This window comes from Podarcis vaucheri (genome assembly GCF_965113315.1).
Source record: "Podarcis vaucheri genome assembly, chromosome: 4".
NCBI lineage: Eukaryota > Metazoa > Chordata > Lepidosauria > Squamata > Lacertidae > Podarcis > Podarcis vaucheri.
The window spans coordinates 40,455,804-40,476,666 of NC_138762.1; the positions used below are offsets into that span (position 1 = coordinate 40,455,804).

At 41.0% G+C, this 20,863-nt stretch overlaps 1 protein-coding gene across 2 annotated transcripts; it reads left to right on the plus strand.

The window, feature by feature from the left end:
- The first annotated feature begins 923 nt into the window (after nt 1–923).
- Nucleotides 924–16,891, plus strand: CD200 (CD200 molecule). Of its 2 annotated transcripts, none has more exons than XM_082219780.1 (6): nt 924–1,068; nt 6,994–7,075; nt 8,083–8,409; nt 10,247–10,510; nt 11,347–11,448; nt 15,483–16,891. In XM_082219780.1, exons 1-5 carry the CDS (start codon nt 961–963, stop codon nt 11,439–11,441), a joined length of 876 nt encoding a protein of 291 aa, XP_082075906.1. In that variant the 5' UTR covers nt 924–960; the 3' UTR covers nt 11,442–11,448; nt 15,483–16,891. The 2 variants fall into 2 exon arrangements, with proteins under 2 accessions (XP_082075906.1, XP_082075907.1); XM_082219781.1 differs by having other exon boundaries at nt 15,640–16,891.
- The last annotated feature ends 3,972 nt before the right edge of the window (nt 16,892–20,863 follow it).

Genomic DNA, 20,863 nt, shown 5'->3' on the forward strand with positions numbered 1-20,863 from the left:
TAAAACAGGTCCCCTCTGTCCCCGGACGGTCTCCATAGGAACGCATTGATTGATTTTCAATGCGTTCCTATGGGAAACCGTGCTTTGCAAGACGAAAAACTCGCAAGAAGAAAAAACTTGCGGAACGAATTAATTTCGTCTTGCGAGGCACCACTGTAGTATTAACATGGGGTGCATAAAGGCCGCCCCCACTTCTGGGCAAACCTCTAAGGTCCAAATGCCTGCAGTGATGGAGGCAGAGGCAAACATGGGCACAGCATTGAGTATACACTTCTTCTTTGTGTAGTAGGGACATCTCCTCATTGCTTGTAGGTTCTCTTACTCCTTCTATGTGTGCCGGCTTTGCCTCTGTGTACCAACTGCCTTGCATTTACAATATTAAGAAACAATATTTAATACTCCGGCTCTGTAGAATATATAGGGTAGTATTCAAACATGTTTTACTCTTAGCAGATCCACTGAAATGAATGAATGTGCCTAAGTTAGAGCCATTACAGTACTTTCAATAGGGCTACTGCTGAGTAAAACTTACTTGACTACAACCCATAGGTCATTTCTTACTTTAGAATATTCTATGATCTCAGGACTTTGGGCTTTGTTTAAAGCACAGTCATAAAATAGAACAGGAACAGTAGTAAAGACCTCAGATTTTTATTTAAAGCATTTCCCTAGTAAAAGTCATCAAAAGTTAGGGGCCCTGATAATCTCACAAACATTTTATACAAATATCCTTTCCTTTCTTTAAGTATATGCTCCCTGCCATATGCACACATCTAGCATAAGCATCATTTTTCAAAACAGACACTAATAAGACAATGGCCAATTGGTGCTCTCAGTTACTGCTTTATAATCTCTGTTTAGCTCTAAGAGCATGCTTTAGACTTCTGTCTCTCAGAGTTCACTGCCCACCCCCACCCCCAACCATTAGGGAGGGAGGAGACGGGAGATTAGACATTCCCAATGCATTTTCCTGCTTTCCTTTTCCACACTGTGGCTTTTCCAGCCTTCACTGGAGGCAGCAACTGCCCTCGTGTGCACTCTTCTTCATACCGGAGCATGCGTCCCAAGGTAAGATGCTTGCTGTGATGCCAGTCCAAGGCACAAGCTTGGGGATTTGTCTCCGAACATAGGGAGAAAGTAAAGAGAAAGTGCCTGCATGTTCTCAAATGAGGCTGAAATTGGTGTTTGCTTAAATTGGTCCAAAGCCGTACTGCCTGAATTCAATTTGCCTCCGGCATTCAATTAGCTCAAGAGTAGTGGCGCAATTAGTTTTAGCCTCTGGATTCAAATAGGCTTACGAGGGGCACATCTCACTTTAGATAGTCATGCGTGGTGTGCTCACTTCAAAATGTGGTAATCCAAGATTGCTGCATTTGGAAGCCCTTCTGCTCAGCTGCCTGGAGTGGGTCCCAGCCCTGCCCTGGTGATGCCGTTGCTCAGGAGCAGGGCCAGATTAAGGTTTGATGAGGCCCTAAGCTACTGAAGGTAATGGGGCCCTTTATATGTCCAGCTGTCCTTTGTCAACAATAAATTGTCGCTGGTTTTTTGTGTTGAATATATGCTATATGGTAATTGATGGACCTAATAGATATCTAAAGCCATTTGCACATAACGAAATAGGTATTTTATCAAAGTAATTGTTGAACTAAAATACAATTAAGAAGTATATTAATAGTGAAATAGTTACTAAGCTCTAACTTAAAATGATTTTTTATTCATAACAAACTTAACAATGCAAACACATTGTCATTTGGCAATAACAAAAGTTCCTTTAGAAACACAATTTACACATTTTTTTTCCTTTAATTTTTTTTGGGGGGGCCCAAGAGAGTGGGGGCCTAAGCTATAGTTTGTTTAGCTTATACATAAATTTGGCACTGCAGAGGAGAAGCACAAAGGTGCTTTTATGACAGCAATGTTCCACATGCTTAACTGAAAGGGAAATCTTACTGAACTGCGTGAGATTCAGGGTGCTTCTAGGTGGGGACCTAGTAGTGCAAACAGGAATTTGACTACTGGGTTTCCCACCCCCACCCCCCAAAAAGACTGAGTATGGATTAAAACTGAGGGGCAGATATGGGGAGAGGGGAATATGACAAAGATGTTGTGTGGTTGCAGCAAAAACAATGGCACACATGAGAATCGCCAATCCCACACTCTTGCTTATAAGTAAGATCATCTTTATGTATAGGATTATTTTCACACTTTGGCAAGAAAAGAAAAGCCATCACCCTTGTCTTCTAGTGAATGTAATAGGAATATTTGAAGCATGAACATGAGAAATGCAGAACAGGATTTGAGTTCCATGGAGCCTGATCCTATTCTTTCTTATGCAGAAGCAAATCCTACTGTGTTCAATGGGGCTAGCTCACAGATAAATGTGCAACAGAGTTGCAACTTTTTTGTTTTTGAATCCTTTTGGTGCTATCTGTGTGTATGTGTGAATACTGTTAATGTGGGGTAGAAACTAATGAAGACCACAAATTTTAGACAGGTTATACCCTTGGGGATGATGTTGTAATATTAGTAAGTCTGCGTGACTCATGTAGTGGTTTCCTATGTTGAACAGGCTCTGTGCAGTTTAGATTTCAAGCATGACTGTTTATGGTACTAAAATCCATCAACCCCAACTTCTCATCATTTCCAAGGGTTATATCATTACTGTATTATTCTGGGTGCTATTTCCATAACGTCACTAACCTAGTTACTGGCAGGAGATTTCACATATAAATCTCCTGGGTCTGCACTCAAAATCACTGCTGTGGTCTGAAATTCTTATCCCATTCATTAATATGCACTCCATGGTTTTAATTCTGATCTATTATTGTGGTTTCAATTGCTTTTTATGTAAATTCTTGACTTTATGATTGGGTTTGGAGTGAGATGGTTCTATATTTTTTATTGTTGTGACATTTCAATTTGTTAGTCACATTGGGTTTCTTTGAAAATTAAGCAGCACATACATTTTATTTTAAAAATACATGAACTGCAAGCTGTGTAAATAAATTGCTGTTTTTATCTACTATTTAACTGGCCCAATTATGACAAAAAAATAATGTGATTAAAGTGTGTTATCTGGTAAGTAATCTGCATGCAGGTATGGTTTCAAATGTGCACCTACAGAGGAAAGTTTTAAAAGCTTAGAGGACTCACAGAAACAGACACTCTCTCCAAATCTAGGTTCAAAAGCTGATGTTGGGAAGTCAAATGAAACTATCTTTAAGTGAGGAAATGGCTGGACATTTATAATATAAACACCGAAGTGTCTTGTAGCACCTAAAAGATACATCCATTTATCTCCGGTACACTTCCAAACACCAGGAACCACTTCATAGGATGTATTTGCATCTATTTGTGGACTCTGATCCACAAAAGCTCATGCCATAATAAATTTGGCAATCTTTAAGATGTCCCAAGGGTATTTTGTTTTGCTTTTTGTTTTGTTTTGTTTCTTTGCTGCAGCATACCTACTTAGAGATTGGGTTGGCGTGCAACAATGCTCTCCTAAATTATTTGCATTGCACATTTGACCGTAATGTGTATGGTTCACTTTCTTACAATGTTTAAAAAGTTTTGGAAAACATGGGCAAAAGGAAATAATGGTATTATTTGGTTTTCATTTTTTCCTTGGCAATGCATTTTAAATACTGTATGTAAGTTAATTTTATTTAAATCAGTGTAGGTTATTTACTTGCAGCTTGTTCAGTATGAGAAGGTGGGCTTCGTTCCTAGAAGGCGGTGTAGAGGGTTCGAGTTTACAACACTTTCGATGTGTTATACTTTAATATATATTTTTTGACTGGTCCTACCAATAAACATCATTAGAACCATGCTGCAGATGTGCTTTAAGTTCCACTGTCATTAACAAGTCATTGTCTGCAATCACAGGGCAATAAATCCCTCTGGAATCAGTGGTGATTGTAAACGCATTTTAGTGGGACAAGCCAATGAATGGAAAGAAACTGCTTAGCATGATGCATTTTACAACCCTCTCTCCAAATAAATCTGTTGGAGGGTCAGTTGTGGTGCTTAATCTGTGCCTTCATCTATGCTGAAGGGGAAAGGTTGCAGTGCAGTCCCAGATTCAATCTCTGGGATCTCCAAGATGGGCTGACCTGACAAGAGATCCCAGCCTCAAAGCCTGGAGAGCTGACAACACTGGATCACCACTGCATTAGCAGGCAGCTTCCGGTGTCCTTTGTTCAACCTTAATATGTGTAAATAAGCACAGATGTAAAGATCTAAAAATTTTCTTCTGTGGGGAACCTAACCTGGGTGTTGCAGCCAGGAGTTTTGCACTGCTTGGAGAAAGGGATTGATCATGTTTTGACACTGAGCCAATCCAAAAGTTCTGTAGGTGGGGATTAATCTATTAGTGCTCATTCACACATGCGCATCACCGCTTGGTGCAAAAGATAGTCAATGTGTCAAGCACTCTGTGTGTGTGTGTGTGTGCGATGCTTGTCATATGAAGGAGAACAAAATGTGTTAGGGTTTTGAGATTCTAGAAATACATTTAGCAATAACACAAATCACATTGCTTGCTTTTCTTTCTCACTTCTGACATCCTGTTAATCCCTCTCCCTTTACTGTGCCAGCTCTCTTGAGGGAACGTCTTGCCACTGAGATACTGACGAGATTTAGTTTCCATTGACCTTAAAGGCATTAACTACCCACTGCTCATTTTGTTTTTCTTTTGAGAAGTAGTTTGCTTGCCCCATTGTTCCTTGTTATTCTTCTCCCAGATACTTCCTTCCTTGATTCTGTAGCTGAAATGCCTATCTTCCTTTAAGTGTCCACCCACAACACATCCTTTGCTTAACAATTATCTCATTTCCTTTTGATAATAAGTCTGTTCCTTAATCATATTTAATCCTTGTCGGTAGCTGGCATAACATAATGATTAAGAGACTGAATTACAGATTGAAATACACCAAGTTTCACTACTGCCATGTGCTCACTTGGTGATCTTAAACCAGCCTGTAGTATTGTGGGGGAATTTTAATACTGGTTTACCATAGATAGCTGCTGTAAGGACTACAACTAGAACATGAACACAAAGAGCTCGGAATGTATGAAAGCGCTACACATTTTGTGCAGTGTTTTGTGATTTAGAATACAGGGCTTAATTGGAGCCCAGGGGCTTTCTGAGTCTCATCACCAGAACAACTTATTCCAATGCTAGGGCCTGGAGTTGAAAATGAGAAGTAACAATGTGAAAAAATACTTTCCATGAGCTTCTGAAAAACAACAACCAGAGCCCATGCACCAGGGGTTTGTGATAGGCATCTAAGCAATGTGACTAGTTCCAATAGATTATTGGCGGTGGTGAGAGGTAAGGGACTCCCTGATAAAATTGACAATCTCCAACTGCCGACTCAATCCCAAAATTTACAATCTCAATCTGCTGACTCAGTTCATATATCTACCAACTCCATCTTCTGACTTAGGCTGAATAAACATCATACATTTAAAGCACATTGTTGTTGTTGTTGTTGTTGTTGTTGTTGTTGTTGTTGTTGTTGTTGTTGTTATTATTATTATTATTATTATTATTTATTAAATTTGTATGCCACCTTCATCCAAAGATAAGAGGGCAGTTCACAACATAAAAAATACAAAATGAGAACACAAAATTCAAAATACATAATAACAATGAGAACAAAAGCAAACCAATAACCCTTAGAATGCTAATCAGCCAAAGGCCTGGTTCTGGAGAAATGTTTCCGCCTGGTGCCTAAAGATATGTAATGAAGGCACCAGACAAGATTCCCTAGGGAGAGCATTCCACAAACAGGGAGACCTGCAGAAAGGCTTGTTCTTGCGTTGCCATCCTCCAGGCCAATCATGAAGGAGGTCCTCAGATGATTATTGCAGAGTCCAAGTTGATTCATATGGGGAGAGGCTGTCCTTGAGGCACATGACTTCAAAGCACATGACTTTCCCCAAAGAACCATGGGAACTGTAGTTTACACCAGAGAGCTATAACTCCCAGCACCCTGAACATGCTACAATTCCCGGGATTCTTTGTGGAAATTGATATGCTTCCGATGCATATTAAATGCATGGTATGAATGCAGCATAGTCCCAATCACTTAGCTAAATCATGGCTCTCTGTGGTGTGTTCTAAAAACAGTGGTTTAGAAAGCTTCCACACAAGGTTAGCAGGCTGGACTGCCACTGGTCCTCCTGAAATTTAAGAATCAAGACCCACTACATTAGGGATAACCAATGTTGTGCCCTACAGATGTTGTAGGACTACAACTCCCTTCATCCCCGACCACTGGCCGTGCTTACTGAGGATGATGGGAGTTGGAAGTCCAACAACATTTGGGTAGCACCACATTGCCAGCTCCTGTACTGCATGATAAGCTCCTCTACCAAATTTCTACTCTATGCAAGGAGAAGAAGTTTAATAAGAAAAACAACAACACGGCCCTGTTTCCTCTTTATCTGTTGATGGGGCATTCTCAGATTTTACAGTCTTCATTTCATAAACAGAAAACACTTCTGCTAGGAAATCCCATGAAACCAATGAGGATCACATGTAATCATTTTGAATGTTTGTACATCACGGCACAGAAATATACACGCACTGGGAAACTAAAGCCTGTCATAGCTTCCCAGGTTGTACATGCTGCAAAACACCAATGAGGTCAAGTCTCATTAGTGACAGTCCATAGGTGGATTTCAACTTCCCCACTATTTAAAGAAATGGGTAAAGTACGGTAGGTACAATGTGAAGTAGCCTTCAGGCCAATGACCTGCCATTTGTTAGTTCTTAGCTAGACATGGAAAAGCTTCACTGCTTGTTTTGGGGAGTTTTGTCTGCTATGGCAACATTTTGAAAATCCCCTGATATGGTTGCAGTGGAACAACAGCCTCTATCTTCATTATGCACCTGGGCTATACCCAAAATCCAAATAGTAGAGCATTGCAGTGGCAAAAAAGGCTATTGTGTATCTGTAACACATCTCTTTTTTCTATTCCTAGTTAAATGAAGGTCTCTGTTCCCCATGGACTTTCCAGGGCCTGACTCTGTGCATCATATGTATTGTTCTCTGTAGGATAAAGGGTAAGTCTAACATGATTAGTGCATTGGGGAAAGTGTAATGACTAGGCAAGGGTGGCTCAAGACATTTTGCCACCTGAGGCAATGGACAACATGGTACACACACACACACACACACACACACACACACACTCTTGGTATCAAGTAGCCAGCTGGACTGACTGCTGAATCCTAATTCAGTACTAGCAATGGGGCACTGCACTGTCCTGGAGGGAGGTCAACACCATAGTTGTAAGGCTGGAGCCCCACAGCTCTCATCTCCAACAGTATGGACAGGAATATCAAGAGGAAGAGCTAAGGACTGCCACCACCTCCCATCTTATGGCCCCTGCACCAGTCACCTCATTCTACCTAATGGTAGAGCCAGACCTGTGACTATGAGCCAGTAGACCAGCAAATGTGGCTGGCAGAGGGCTATGGAGAGTCTTGTGTTGCTGTGAGCAGGATGGGCTTCTATTTTGAGTCAAAGAAATGTATTTTCTTGGCATCTGTCTGTCTCAGGAGACAATGGAGGAGCATGCTTTGTGGGATGAAGTCAAACTGTTGGAAGGTTGCCGTACCTGCTGTGGCTATAGAGACCAATGCAGGAGAGATATGTTTTGTTGCAGGTCAGGCAGATGAAGGCATCTGGTTGTGCTGCTACAAATGAACCATAGTGTTTCTTTTCTCTGTGCTCCTCCCAGTAGCCTTTCATCTTCTGGTCACTGCACAGACACACACAGAGCTGCCTTGTGAGGTTAAGTAAGGTATGCAGCAACCCTCTTCCCCAAATTGTTCCTACCATGAATTTCAGAAAGGCTTCCTTTTCCCTCCACCTATCCAGTGAAAGGTTTTTAAAAAATGAAAGAAAAATATTTTGGAATTAGCAGCCCAGTTCTAATCTGTTCATGGTTGCTAGAAGTGCAGAACAGGAATTTTTGCATAAATAAATATTTTCCTTGGATCTAGACCAAGGGATTTGTAAGCATAAGATACGAGAGGTGATTATTAATTATTTTGTCTTGCCGCAGGTGCCATATTGACAAGTGACAGAGACGTGGAGCTGGGCGGCAACGCTACTTTGAGATGTACCCTAACAGAATCTCTTCCAACTATTCAAGTTACATGGCAGCAAGAGGTTAATAAAAACTTTGTAAATTTGGCAGCATATGACAACAAACAAATTCCAAATATTAATGACCAATACAAAGGTCGAGTCAATTTAACAATTTTAGAACTCAATGACACTGCCATCAGCTTCTGGAATGTTAGCACCCAAGAAAATGGTTGTTACCGATGCATATTTAACAACTTTCCTCCAGGATCCACTAGCAAAAAAACTTGTCTTTCTGTTTACGGTGAGTCATTTCATATTAAAATAGCTAGAGCAGGGCATTTCTTCAAATATGCTCCTTTGATAATGAAGCAATACAACACACACCATTATCTCACCCGCGTTCCAGGGGCGCAGGACTTGCCCAAGTTTGGTTTCCTTAGGAAGGGTGTTACAAGAGCCCTACAGCATTTCCTAATACTTGGTTTCATCCAATATAACTACCGATTGAGTATAATTGGAACTACAGCTTAAACCACAGGTGGTGAACCTGTGGTCCTTCGGTTGATGTTGGACTACAACACCTACGATCCATGAGCACACTAGCTGCAGATTATGAAAGCAAAACCTGATAGTCTAAGATTACAATATCCACAGCAGATCGGAGGCAGTATATTTCCAGTTGCCCAGGTCCTGCCTGTGGACTTCCTGTGGGCACCTGATTGGCTACTGTGAGAGCAGAATGCTGAACTTGATAGGTCATTGATCCATTAGGTTCTTATATTCTTCTATGCTGATATGGGGAGTGGAACAGAATACTAAGAAGCTCCGGGGACCAAAAGCTCAGCTTGGTGTCTGATCTCCACCTGCCTCAAAACTGCAGGCTTCTCCTTTCGTTTCCCTGTATATACAGAGACCTGGATCACAACATTTGTTAACTGTGCAGAAGGATCTGTCCCCTTCTCTCATAATTCTTCCGATTCAGGACATTCCCAAATCTTTTGTTAGCAATGGGCTAAGCAATTTGTTGCTATGGGAACATATTCCTGAACAATTAACAAGTCCAAGGTTCTGGCCTGTTATGCCACTAACGAAAACCCCTTTGTAAAACTGATTAGAAATCAGCCCACTGTGTAATAATGTTACAACATATGTTTTGGTTTTCAGCCAGAATATTGCAGTGTGGGACATTGGGCTTTTCCACATGTATGGTGTGTTGAATAACACACTATAGTACACTACAGTTGAAGGATGATTGCTCAAAGTTAACATAAGTTTCCTACCATATAGGAGGAAAGTAGTAGTAAAGGGACCCCTGACCATTAGGTCCAGTCATGGCCGACTCTGGGGTTGCGGTGCTCATCTCTCTTTATTGGCTAAGGGAGCCGGCGTACAACTTCCGGGTCATGTGGCCAGCATGACTAAGCCACTTCTGGGAAACCAGAGCAGTGCACGGAAACGCCATTCACCTTCCCGCCAGAGCGGTACCTATTTATCTACTTGCACTTTGATGTGCTTTCAAACTGCTAGGTTGGCAGGAGCAGGGACCGAGCAACGGAAGTTCACCCCATTGTGGGGATTCGAACCGCCAACCTTCTGATTAGCAAGTCCTAGGCTCTGTGGTTTAACCCACAGCACCACCCATGTCCCTTCTCCTACCATATAAGGTAAAGGTAAAGGGACCCCTGACCATTAGGTCCAGTCGTGACCGACTCTGGGGTTGCGGCACTCATCTCGCTTTATTGGCCGAGGGAGCCGGCGTACAGCTTCCGGGTCATGTGGCCAGCATGACTAAGCCGCTTCTGGTGAACCAGAGCAGCGCACGGAAACGCCGTACTTATTTATCTACTTGCACTTTGTGCTTTCGAACTGCTAGGTTGTCAGGAGCAGGGACTGAGCAACGGGAGTTCACCCCATTGCGGGGATTCGAACCACTGACCTTCTGATCGGCAAGTCCTAGCCTCTGTGGTTTAACCCACAGCGCCACCCGCATTCCTACCATATAGTCTGCCTCTAATTCAACAGTTTGCAGTTTGCCCTGCTGAGTCCCTCACTGATACAGTAGCATCTTTTCATCTTCCTTTTATTGCCCACCTGCGGTCCTTATGGTGAAGCATTTTGTGCCGTCATTTATGTCACAGGCCGCCTCAACACATTTTTACACTACAGCATCTCTGATGGGCGCTTGAATGCCACCTGCTCAGCAACGGGCTTCCCACGTCCCAACATCACATGGGTTGCGCCAAGAGGCCTGAAGGAGGAACATGAGATCACAAATCCCAATGGAACAGTATCGGTTATAAGCAATATCCTTGTAAATGCCTCAGATAGCCATTCTGGACAAGAAATGATCTGCAAGGTTACACACAGGGGGAAAGAGATGGATCTCAAGGTACCAAGAAAAGGTAAGTGAGCAAAGCACTCGGTGCCTGTCATCTTCCTAAAAGGTAGCAAAACTTTCATCTTAAAAATCTTGTATTTTCTTTTCTTCCATTCTACAAGAGATGGCGAACCTGCAACCCTCCATATGTTACTGACCTACAGTTTTCCACCATCCGTGATCATTGTCCATGATACCGGGGGGCGCTGAGAACAGGAGTATAACAACCTCTGGAGTGTCACAAGTTTGCCATGCCTGATGTAAAAGGAAAAAACAAAAACAAAATTCAGACTAAAGAGAGGCTTTAGTGCAGGGATGTGGAACAGGTTCCAGGTGGCCAATTTTGGCAGTTGAGTGGGGCTACCCACCTGTCCACCCCTGGATCCTTTAATACTGTATATTTCACACTTCCCCTTATCAAGTAATAATTATCATTTTATTCTATTGTTACATGCATACATTCTTCCTTATTTTTCCCTCCTTCAAGATGGATTTGGGCATGTGCTTTTAGTCTCCCTCTGAAATTCTTTACTCTTACCTCTTTCATAAACTGAAACACACTCACTGGTTTTCAGCGAATGCATTTTGAACATATTCTTAGAAGTTATTTCAACCTCTAGTCATCTCACCCACTACAGCAAATTAAGGACCTCACTTTCAATGTAGAATTGTGATTTTATTCTATGTTATATTACATTATTATATCATATTATATTATAATATAAATCATTATTATATTATATTATATTATATTATATTATATTATTATAATGTTATGTTATATTATATAATTGCATTTATATTTATATTACATAGACTCCTCTCCATACTGTCAGCAATTATTTTATTTCCTCCATATAGGCTATCCATATGCTGTGGTGGTAACTGTACTTGTCCTAATTTCTCTGACTGTGGTTATTATTGCGGTGTGCTGCTGGAAACGACACCAAAAATAATGCAGAAGTAAGTTATTTAAACCAAAAGAAGATAAGTATACGTTGTTGCTATGCAGACTACTTGATTGGTAGCCGATGCACATAAAAATGCTGGATAGCAGCTGAATGATAGGGCTTGTGCTCAGGAATGGAGAGATATGTCAATTTTGGTTTGTCCTGAATTCTCAGTTTTCTGAGAGCTCCCAGGTAGGCTCCGCCCCCTTTTGTGCTTGAAGAGCAGACCAGAGTGAAGACTACTTCTACTCGGTCAGCTCCCATGGCTCCGCCTCCCCAGTCACGATTGGTTCGTTTGAACTGAGGTTTGGCGGGAACCTCAAGGTCTGTGACCTGAAGAGGTGGATCAGGAGCACTCTGCCGGGAGTCACGGAGGATCAGGGGTGCTGTGCATGGGCACGCAAAGGGTGCCCTCCATTTTATGGGGAGAGCGGTTATTTTAGCACAAATTTATTGACTGGAGAACACCATCACAATTTAGAAATTACGAATTTCAAAGGTTGGCTGTGTTTCAGTTTTCATATTGTTTCATAACAATACTCCGGACACCTGTACACATGATCTCTACACATGTGCACGTGTTTGCATGGAAGTATACACTTGTTGTACGTCCCAGTCACTGTGTACACAGACTGTACACTCATTGAACATTACACAGGAATAGCAGCAGGGTTGTGCAGCTCATCTGTTGTGTACACGGGGACCAAGATGGAACACACGATGAACGTATTATGTGAACATCTCAAGTGTTATCTCATAAAGAGGCTTTGCAAAAGTTCTGAAGCATTACCAAAACTACCATATCAGTATGCGTGTGCTTTCCCCCACAGGGCAAAATGCATTTTGTGTGGATGGGAGAAATATTTTGACAGGGAAAATGTCATGGAAGGAACAGTGGCGTAGCGTGGGTTGTCAGCACCCGGGGCAAGGCAAGTAATTTGCGCCCCCTAACCCATGGATTTGCGCCCCCTAACCTGTGGATTTGCGCCCCCTAACCCTAACCCCCAGATGTTGCGCCCGGTGCGGCCGGCCCCCCCTGCACCCCCCACGCTACGCCACTGGGAAGGAAAGGCTTAAATGTCATTCACAGCTCTGTATTCCCAATCTGGTTCAGGGGCTTCCCGTGCCCCATCTAGCTTGGCCCAGAGATGTTTATAGACTTGAACTATGCATCATAGGCAACACTGATGATAATATGACTTCCCAGTACTGGGAGATGGAGTTTTCATTGGTCTACAGCCTAAATTCCTTCATGTTTAAAATATGCTCCATGAATTGGCAAGGCTTGTGAACAAAGAAATTACATTCAGCGTTTAACTTTCTCCAGGCAGCTTCATTCGAAACAGCTTTATTCCTGCTTAAGTCATTCACAACGTTTAAACAAAGTGAGCTACCCATAACATTTTAGCGATGAGGCAGTTAAGCTTAGTGAGAGTTTTGGATTGATGTCAGCCACAACCCCATATGAAGCTGAAGATAGAGGCTTCTAGAACTTTCACTTCCTCTCTCTGGAACTTTCTTTTTCCTGCACGCAAACAGGCACGCACGCACATACAAGCAGAAACTGGGCCACCAGCTGAAAGAGACTTTTCAGAGGTGGAATCGCTTCCCTTACAAATCAAGGCAAATTAACTGTGGTGATTTAAAATTAGACTTTTGTAAAAATGCATATTATTCTATTAGGATTTTGAATGCCCCCCCAGCTTTAAATGAAAATTCTATGAAAAAATGTATATGTACAGTGGTACCTCAGGTTACATGCACTTCAGGTTACATACGCTTCAGGTTACAGACTCTGCTAACCCAGAAATAGTGCTTCAGGTTAAGAACTTTGCTTCAGGATGAGAACAGAAATCGTGCTCCGGTGGCGCGGTGGCAGCAGGAGGCCCCTGGTGCTTGAACCTGGTGCTTCAGGTTAAGAACAGTTTCATGTTAAGAATGGACCTCCAGAACGAATTAAGTACTTAACCCGAGGTACCACTTTATTGGAAATGAATTTATTTTTGAAAAAGAAAGTTCTAACTGGAAAATTAAATGTTCATCAACATACAAAATCAACTTTAAAAATGTTGGGCAGGAGTAAAAAATTTCAGCTGACCTATCCCAAATTCTATATCTTGACAAGCTCTCTACTTTCAAATTTCCCCCTCAGCTTTCTTATGAGCCAACAATGTTGTGCCATACCTCCACTGCCCAGTCTCTTGTCTGGAACCATATCCTGCTTGAAATTCCTGGAAACATCAGATTAAGACAGATAAGGACAGTCATAAGGAGTGTCTACCATAACTTAAAGCCAAGTATCATAAGGAGGGGTTTTGTTTCCTGTGCTAAACAAAAGAAATGGACACTTATAAATTCTTATCTAATATTCAGAGATGTTTTCGTAGGGTAGCCTAACAAGGTCTTTACAGCACTGAGGAAATAGGAACGAAACTACAAATTAAGGGCATGTTGTTCTTGACGTGAGAACATATTCTTCTCTTGCTGGGGCTTTAGGCTGTGGCAATATTTTTAGGAGATCATCATGGCAGCCAGAGCCCATGGAGTGTCCAAAAATGAAGGCAGTTGTGTTGCTCCATTGTGTATGTGTGTAAACATGCAATCACACACGCATGCACACGAAAGCATAATATCCAGCTTATTAGGGATCAGCCTGGCTGAAACATCTGCATAATTACAGTGGTACCTCAGGTTAAGTACTTAATTTGTTCCGGAGGTTCGTACTTAACCTGAAACTGTTCTTAACCTAAAGCACCACTTTAGCTAATGGGGCCTCCTGCTGCTGCTGCGCCACCGGAGCAAATTTCTGTTCTCATCCTGAAGCAAAGTTCTTAACCTAAAGCACTATTTCTGGGGTAGCAGTGTCCGTAACCTGAAGCGTATGTAACCTGAACCGTATGTAACCCGAGGTACCACTGTATCTGGACATAAGCTCTATTGAACTCAGCAGTGCTTCCTGCTGAAGGCATATAAGATGATGTGTGTCAGAGGTGATTCATACATTAATAAACAATAGTAATGATACTAATAAGTTCAACGTCTGAAACTCACAGCAGGGGTAGCTAGCTATATCTTCATAAAGAAATCTGCTCTTGTATATCTAGTACTTTCTTCTTGTAAGGAAATTGACTTGTCAAAGGATTTCTTGAAACATCTTAACATTCAGACAAGTGCGGAGCAACAGCAACACCCAAACCTGCCCTTTCAGCTCTCAAAATTCCTGTTTCCTATATAGACTGGATCCCTTCCAAACAGTAGCAGCCAAGCCCCGAACAGGATATATTGCACAAGAACCCTGACCTTTCCCTTCACCTTCATAGTTCCATATTTTCTCTTGCAGCTATGGAGTGGCTTTTTATTCTGAAACATTTTTGATTGTCGCACAAGTGAGGGCTGCACACCACACACTTCCTCCTGCAATGTGGGTTTGTGGTTGTGGAGCAGGAGTAGTTCTGAGAAAAAAAGCAACGTTTCTCTCAAGAAATAAGTATTCCTCAAACACTCATGTGCAATCTATTCCTGTATTCCCCCTCCCCCTTTCTTCAGCAACCTGGGTCCTATTTAAATAGGGCTTGTTACAGAAAATGCAAGTTTAATACTGTTTCTGCCATGACTATGTAGAGCCCATTGCCATACCCATTTGCTGTGAAATTTTCGAAACACTTGGAGCAGTCAGCTCATTCTTTCCTCATACACTATATATATGAAGATTCAGGAAGAAAAGGGAGAATAGACTACATTCATCATACACAATGGGGGAAAACTATGAAATGGCTCCCTGACAGTTGAAACACGCCTGACATTGTCATTTTTTACCCATTTACCCAGGTACAGTGATGCTCAACTTTTAGTTGGGGGGGGGACTTGCTGGATGAGCAGTTTAAGAATTTTGTATTGTACATCTTTTTCTAATTTGGCTCATAATTGTAGATTTTACTTCACTATATATTAAGTTGTTAAGTTACTTTGTATTAGGGCAACAAATATATATATAATATTGATAAAATAAAATAATTAAAACTACTCTATCTATCTGTTCTCTTTTAGGAATCTAAGGGATTAAACCAACATTCTGAATTTTGTTCCAGGGAAAAAACATTCTAGCAACTGTGTCTATATAACTAGAATGTCATGAATTTAAAGGAGAATCTGTACCAAATTTGTGATTCATCATTGCCAGCTTTTCCTCTTTTTCCACTGAAAGGATCTCTATGGCTGAAGCTTAAAACTGTGCCTACAGCAAACAATGGCTGGTCTCCAACAGGAAAATAACATGTACCTTGGCAGGCCTACCTTCTAGATAGTCATTCCACCAATATAGATGCCAGATTTGTGAACTGTGGCCGGATCAGGTGTCAACAGAAGTAACAGGCCACATGCATTTTCAGTGGCAAATACAATATCAGCTGGGATCCAGAGGTTCTCTTGTACAAGCAGAAGGCATCTCTGTGGGTACAGAGATTCTCCTAGATTCTGTCGATTCTCCCCTCTATTTGCACCCTCTCTTGCTACATCCCATGTTTTTCCCAGTGGTGGGAAAGCACCATTGTCTGAGCAGTGTCCTGCTTGTTTGTCACTGGATCCAACCCAAAGAAAATGAATTATTAATTCTTAAATGAAAATAGAATGAGAAAAGAAGGTGGTAAACAGCAGGATTATAATCTAGTAAAAGGCTTAGAATTGTTAAAACCAAGAAATGCATGTGCAGGGTTTTGGGCCAGTTTTCACCATGAAGTATTCCTTTGCTCCCAAAAGAAAAAAGCACAATGCAAAATAAACACAGATCTGCTTCTGTTAATATAATTTTGGCTTTCCTTCTTTAAACACACTATTGTTAGCTGATTTTAAAGGGAAGCTTAAAAGGAAAATGCAAAGGGACAATGTTTTCCAGCAATCTACTGAAGAGGAAGGGCACAGGTTTGATGAATAAGAGCTATTCAATAATTCTGCAACTATGGGGATTAAACAGGAAACAATTAATTGGGCTTAAAAAAGAATTAAGGAAAAGAGGAAGTTATTGTTTAAAGGCACAGTAGCCCAAAAGACCTTAGCAGTGTTTACCAAACCACATTGAACAGGCTAGTGCTGAAATCGATTTCATTTTAAGAAAGTAATAATTAGAACCTACCAATCAGGTAAAAAAAATTAGAAACAAGGAAAAAACGGAACGCAGCAGGTAATCATGTCACTGGATTTTGTAAAACCTGAGAGAATAAAGGGATGTCAATTTCAAATTAAATGGCTCATATAAAAGGAACCTAAGTAAATATTTATGGGCATTAATTAGTTCCTGGTGTTAGTTATCCTAACTGTGCTTTATGGCAATTTCTTGTACATTCAATGTTACCTCTTCTGTGGCTACCTCTCTTAAAATAAATCATTGCACTGAATGTCTGGAAAGACCTACTGCATTTTATGTAGAAACCAAATAAAGTAATTTCAAAGAAAAGTGATAATATGCTCCTTATTGTCGATGTCTTTGGCTTTTTTTTTTTTGTCAAAATGGGACCTCAGATTAAAATAGTGCTACAATTGGATGTAGATTTGATGTGATGATAGTCTAATAGTCCTTTTTACCTTTAAAAATCTTTCTGCACTGATTTCTTTAAAAACAAAAAATGACATTTAAAAAATAGCAATGAAGCTCTATCAGAACTAGTAGACAGTTTCTCTGGCTTCCTGCAGTTTCTTGTGGTTACAAGAAAGCCCACCTGAGCTTATTACAGGGGCCCTCGGGAAGGCTGAGGAATGTGGACCACCAGAGAGAGGATTTGTAGAATCAAACCAAAGACGAAAAACTTTGACACCTCTAAAGTAAGGGAAGTGCCCTTCACCCATAAGAATTTCACTGAAAAATTCTCTCTGCTTTGGTAATTTTTAATAATTTGATTATTTTTAATGCAATTTCTTTTCTAGTGCATTGATGGAGAATGGTAAACAAGCAAATAAATACATTTTTCCTGATTACATAATTTCTAATTATGTAAGCCACCTCAAAGTTTTGTAGAAAGGTGGGATATTATATGGATAAATCAAGAAATCTGTGCTAAAGCACTGCAACCTCCCTGTCACATTTGTTTTCAAACCTTTTTTGAGACTGTACGTGCCCCATTGCAGTGTTGGGATGTTCAGCTAGTCAGATTAAGAATGACAAAACTCAGCACAACTACTAAAGCAGTCAGCTGGTAGTCTTTTTCCAACCACTTACTTCAGCTATTCTGCTAAATGAATCAATATGATGAAGGCAGAAAGATGAGAACTTTGCTGAAATCAACTTTCCATTTCCTTGCCTAGATCTGAAGATAATTGTTTGCAAATTAGATGGGTGACTTTGACAAGGAGCGTAAATGATTCATCGCAGACGGATAAATATTTTGCACCTAGATTTGCACGCTTGCAGTTTCAGAGGTCTGGTGATGAACTTTTCAAACACAGGGCAACCTGCCACTCACCCACCTGCTCTAGGCCTAGGAGCCCAGCATGTCGCAGAGGATTCTGGGAGGTGTTGGCTCATCAGGCTGTTGGCACCGTTGACATTCTGCAAGAACTGTCCATATGCACTAAAACATTACTAATGTTTTGATGATGGCTGTCACTCACTGGATAATATCGTCACCAGCAGTTGCACAATATCTTTACTAGGAGGACCAACCAAAATGTCACAAAATAGTAGCAAGCTAGGTCTGGTTAACATCCAGCCTTTGTGTTTTCAAAAACAGGGGGTGACCACTATCCCAGAATACTAGCTGTGTAACCACATACTGGGAACACCTAGTAGAGACTTATTCAGTTTGAAATATCCATTTTGTAAGAGAATCTTGTCCTTATGACTACAACATCCAGCCAATTTCTGTACTCCCCCCCCTTCTTTGTTTTTCCTTGTCTCCCTGCCACTTGCTTTGCATAATTTCTTGCAGAAAGAAGCTCCCAGCCCCCTCTAAATCTTTCAGCAACTTTCCGTTTTGCTAACTATGTCTGGTTTAGCAATAGGGTAGTAGTTTAGGCTTTCCACAGGTGGATGATCACAATCATGGTGAATTCATTATCTGAAACACCACAAACTACTCACAACAAGTGGGTATCAGCAGGCTTAGGGGCACTAAAAATAAATATTCAGGGGTAAATCACTAAGGGGTGGAATGGCCCAGTGAACACTGAGTGTGCTTAGCAAACACACAATGCTAGCTGACTGACACTTGTTGGAGGGGGAGGAAAATGGACTGCTCAGGAAGAGAGCAGGTTGGTTGTTTGGAATCCTGAGCAGTAAAACTCTACACTATTGCAGTTTCCCACTTGTCCTTCCTGGGCCACATTCCCAAACAGAAGTTTCTAATAACAAAACCTTTTGCCAGCAGAACAAGTGTACCACTAAGAGACTTTAACTTGGCTCTACACTGAAGCTATCCAAAGATTCTAGATAACTAGGGAGCCATGTAGATGGTCCTTTGGGCTCATGTAAGCCTTGGATTTATATTATTCATTCATTCATTCATTCATTCATTCTCCTGTCACACAGTTCTGTCATAGCACAAAGAACAACTGCATCACAGAATTGCTTCTTCCCTATTTATTTACACCCAGTGCTTTTTTTCCTTTAAAAAATGCATGTGTACTCTCATTTTATAGCTCAAATCAGGAAGAATAAATACAGTAAATGTACATCGGGGGTAGCAGTGGAACTGACGATTCACTGTGCTAGAGAAGAAGCTATTTTTTAAAATAATTTTTCAGTATCTTCTCCTGTTAGATTCACAAAATGTTTAGGGGTATGCATCCCCCGGCATCTCCCCAGAAAAATCACTGTTTACACCTATTAAAAATTGTTCTTAAACGCTACCCTTTTGACATAACTGTTGTGCCTCTTTTGTGAGGTCATCCACTGGTTGTACAAACTTTAACAATGAAACACCAACACTCTTAATAAACCTTTTGTTCCCACATGTACTTCAAGTTTACACCCTCCAGATTGCTTTCTTCCAACTGAGAATGCAGAGTTTTCCCCAAAGTTTTTCAGAGTGACTCCAGCTGTGAAAGTTCATGGGAGATTTGCTCTCGTTTTGGCTCCTTTTCAGAAGTTGCTGTGTAGCTCACTCCTTCACATGTTTATTCAAAAGCAATTACCACTAAAGTTGATAAGACTTGCTCCAACTAAATAAGTCTGCATAGGGCATGGATTTGAGAAAAATAACAATGGGCTTATTATTTCGAATTAGGAGATCAAACTATAAATCGGTAATAGAAGAGTTATTTTCAAAACCCTAAAACGGGTGTTTCCAATCTTTTGGATTTATCTTCGCAAGCATTGCCATTTCCATTTTTAGAAGGCTAGGAAGTCATGGGAAAAATCCTCCCCCTTCCAGCAATGGAATGAATCAATATATCAGATTTCAGAAGGATGCCCTCCAGTTTGTGCACAGCAGTTTAAAGTTACAGCTGTCTTTTCATGGCTGACTTTTTAAACAGTTGTTTTGCACACTCCACAATACAATCCTGTACATGTCTATTCAGAAGGCATGCCCATTAAGTTCAGTGGGGATTACTCCCAGATGAGGATTGTGGCCTAACTCACAGAAATACCAAAGGTGTTGTGGGCTTTGAAGACGCTCAAACTCAGGACAAAAGGGAGTAACGTGCTAAGAGGAAGGCATGCTTGGCAAACCCTCACCGTGATCAACTCCTGCCCAGAAACCTATGTCACCACTGTGGAAGGATGTGTGGATCCAGAGTTGGCTTCCACAGTCACTTACACTGTCACTGCTAAAACCATGTTTTGGAAAACAATCTTACTCAACTACAAGTGATCACCAAAGAAGAAGAAGTATGCATTTGTGTGTGCTTTGCCTGTGTAGAAGTATGAAGAATAAAACTGTGAGAATTTGAAATATACTCAGAGTCGCAAAGTGATTTCATGCTCTTTATTCAGCTCATAGTGGTGAGGAGGAATGATTGAAAGTCCCCTCACAGTATCTGCTTTATATACATTATTTACACAATGGGCTGTACATGATTGGCTAATTCCGGAATTCTACTGTAAGCCAATCAGGTTGTGGATTCACTTCAATCTGGAGCAGGATTGGGTGGTTCCTGCCAACCAATCATACTGCTGCATTGTTCTAGGACCAATCAGACTGCTGCATTCTGAATCCTATTGTTCTAGGACTAATCAGACTGCTGCAATTTGGATCCTATTGTTCTCAGTACATAACAGTATTGTTAAATTTATTAACAACACATTCAAGTTCAATATAAAGCAAGCTCTCATTGGCTTTTCTGGGGGGAAAACCTTCTTGGATTTCTAAGTTCATTATTGCTTTTAAATGTGGAAAATATTTGATAAGTGTCAAAGGAAACACTGATGAGTAATTGTGTGGGGCTGGGCATTAAAAGTGCAGGTCCTTATAAAGTTAAAATCTCTGGGAATTTTAGCT

Excerpts from the sequence above, each read along its gene's own strand:
- CD200 (XM_082219780.1), top strand. The coding sequence starts at position 961 with ATGCATTTTCCTGCTTTCCTTTTCCACACTGTGGCTTTTCCAGCCTTC. Across the intron at positions 7,076-8,082 it reads TGTTCTCTGTAGGATAAAGG|GTGCCATATTGACAAGTGAC; the intron begins GTAAGTCTAACA and ends GTCTTGCCGCAG. Across the intron at positions 8,410-10,246 it reads AACTTGTCTTTCTGTTTACG|GCCGCCTCAACACATTTTTA; the intron begins GTGAGTCATTTC and ends TTTATGTCACAG.